Here is a 3,219-nt window from a genome sequence, read left to right on the forward strand (position 1 = left end):
TTAGCAACCACATAGGGCCAACAAATTCATTTTGTATTAAAAGCTTGAAGATTCTCAGTGATGAAAGGAACAGTATCAGTATAAGATCATTATCACGTAATTGCACTCATGTCTTTCAGAAGGCATAGCTAGAGCAATAATTAGCATCCCCCTTCATTTTCAGCTGTAGTAGGCAAAATCAGAAAGATAGTGCTATATGTTACTCACAAACTGTACTGCCTCATTAACTTCCTCACACGAGAAACTTTAATATCCTGCTTTTCTGTAGGGCCAGTTGATGGTGTAGTTTCAGGTCGCACTGGAGCTGGACTTCTAAAAATAACAAGAAAAAAATTATGTGGCACAGTCTTTATTTAAACTACTTCAGGCATATCAACAAAGTTCTAACTCATCAACACGTATTTATCTTGCAAAGTGGCAAGTGCCCATTGAAGTCCATCCTTTTGTTCCATTTATAGTTCACAGGCCAGTGTGCATGAACAGAAAAGGATATGCGAACTCACCCTCCTGTGCATTGTGTACCATTTATAAAAACAGCAACTGATTATAAATACAGGAGCCTATGTAAGAGACATGTAGAAACGTCACTGTTTACAAAATACCATAGTTTAATAACAGCCCAGAAATATTTTTATAAAAATTACCTTTGACAAAAACCGATTTATGAATCATGAAACTTGATTGGCTTAAAATAGTTTTTACCTGATATCCTTCTGCATTTGAAAGAGGAGCTCAAGGGAAATGAACTAACGGATTTGATCCAAGAAAAGGATACTTACTAGAAAAAAAACAAAACTCAAGACGCGTTTCAGATGCTCATGAATATGAAATATATCTGCAGAACTCTAGCAAAGGATAGAAACAGGAATGAGGAGATCAGCATAAAAGGATCTTCTCTTTAACCATTTATCAGTAGAGGTCACTAAGACTTGAATACAAATAGCATAAATACTAAACAGAAGCTGTTCATGACCTTGGGAGGAAACCATTTTGACCGTGAGCTTGAGAGGCATGAAGACACATAAATCATCTGAAATACTACTTCTATTTGAAGTGACACATTATGATTAAATATACCATATGAGTATTACAAATGCTATAAACATAATATGTCAAACATTAAAATAGTAATTTAAAAGTCTTGATCAATAATTTGTGACGTGGTATTCTGCCACCTAATCTGAAGTCAGATACTAAGTACTTAAACAGTCCTACTAGTGGGATTGCTCATGCACTGAGGTACATTCTAAAACTGGCGGAAGTGGCATAAAATAGTCTCCAATGTTATAAATTTGGGTTGAATTCTTCAAGTCTACTTGCATATTAGCCTTCCAGAGCCATAATAAGAAAAGCATATTTAATCTTCAGAATTGCAGTTCCCTCTGATGCCCATGTGGGTTTTAAGCTTTGTTGACTCACTCTAACTCTTGAACCTGCTGTCCAGCTACAACAGAACCTACTGGGATGGCACAGCCCTCAGATTATACCTTCAGTTTTCCTACGCGTACTGTAGTCTTTGGGCAGGTCACAGAGCATGAGAGGGAGCAATGGGAAGTATAAGAATACAAAGGACATACATAAATCATAAACTTGACTCTACTTGTTCCACTTCTCATGGGACAACTTTTGTTGATTTTTTCCTGCTTTTTGATCCCATTAATTTCAATGAGTCAGTACAGATAGCAGCAAGATTCATATCTTGTACCATCCCTAATTCCAATTTCAGGGTCAGTCAATTATATCTTAGATTCACAATGAGATTATCGCAGAACAATCCAGCCAGATTTTCAGACCTTTTGCTGAGTTTGTTAGGCTGGCAAATAAGACAAGGATAACCAGGCCAAACCATCTTGTTTTGATCTTGAAGTCAGTATGCCTGAGATGGAAATCTGTGAATGAACATCATGACGGAAGCTGCCAATATAGTTTTCATCAAGTTAGGCTTCAGAATGGATGACCTCCCTAGCTATGCTTTTCTTAGACAAGAATTTACTCCACCAAAGGTAGCTTTTGACAACTGAAAAGAATTAGTAGTTCAATTACCAGTTCACTAAAGTGATTTTGTATTCAAGTTCTGTTGAAGTTCTAACCAGAATAAATATGTTAAATATTTTCAGTGATTGTAACTGCTCAGATAAACCTCACTGGTATTTTGTATCATGCCAGTGAAGTACCCCACTCACTTATTTTGCAAAAGCAATGCAATTTTAAGAGCAAAAACTTCTTTCCCTTTTATAATATTTTGACATTGTTTTTGTTAGAGGCTGGATGCAGCAACTATCTTTTTCCTGACATTTGCCACGCTAGTGGGGGAGACCCAGGCACCATTTAATTGCACATTTTAAGAAACCACAGGTTAGCTAGGGTGTAAATTGAATGAAAAGGAGCAGTGCCAATGCCTCCACTTGAAGAGGCTGACTGAATCCAGTCTACCTTAAGCACGAGATGAAATGTTAGACTAGTCCTACCAACTGCAGAGCTGGATTTTTGCCCTCATTAAAAACCTTGCTAGGTTAGCTCTTTCCACACCAGCCTAAAAAATCCATGACAGCTCCTGTTTCATCTCCAAACACTATTTCTCAGTCTGAACATGCTCAAAACTGTTGCTACTTTCACATCAGCAACCATATGCAAGAAGTGTTCAACCTGATCAACTCAGGGCCTCATCTTGTTTTAAAAATGGCAGACTTTTAATATCACACAAACGGAAAAAGATCTCATTGACATTCCTGAAAAAGCAGCAACTATAAAGCAGAATAACATCTACTGTTATCTTTTGAATTCTACATCCAGAATGCATTATCTTGTATGGAAAGGTACGATTCTCAAAGAGAAGCCTTGCAGTTATTTTGTCTATTTAAATAGAGTCATTACCACCATTTGTAGTTTACCATCCTATATAAACTACATATCTATATAAATTATATCGCTTGAACAAAACTTGAAGTGTTGAAGGATCAGCAGGACTCAGACAAAAAAAGAAAAAACGTACAGTGTATTACAGTCCCTTTATAAGGCTGTGCTTCAATGTCATTAATTCATAGACTTTTTTCCTGTTACAGTGTCCAACAACAACTACAGCATGAAAATGAAGGTACTGAACCAAGACGGAGTTATTTAATGACCTGGCACCTTACATAAAAATCTGTCACTTCCTGGTGGGAATGACAATAACAACCATGAACGTCAGCGTGCAGTGGCAGGGCATCAGAAACTGCC

At 37.1% G+C, this 3,219-nt stretch overlaps 1 protein-coding gene across 1 annotated transcript in view; it reads right to left on the reverse strand.

The window, feature by feature from the left end:
- Positions 1-207: 207 nt before the first annotated feature.
- The window catches only part of LOC104490250 (band 4.1-like protein 4B), a gene marked incomplete at its 3' end in the record, with an annotated part of 119,662 nt that continues 116,650 nt past the window's right edge, over positions 208-3,219 (reverse strand). The window contains exon 21 of the mRNA XM_010132511.1: positions 208-312. Within this exon, the coding sequence (XP_010130813.1) occupies positions 208-312 (105 nt within the window). The remainder of the gene's footprint in view (positions 313-3,219) is intronic.

This window comes from Buceros rhinoceros, unplaced genomic scaffold (genome assembly GCF_000710305.1).
Source record: "Buceros rhinoceros silvestris isolate BGI_N320 unplaced genomic scaffold, ASM71030v1 scaffold13933, whole genome shotgun sequence".
Lineage (NCBI taxonomy): Eukaryota > Metazoa > Chordata > Aves > Bucerotiformes > Bucerotidae > Buceros > Buceros rhinoceros.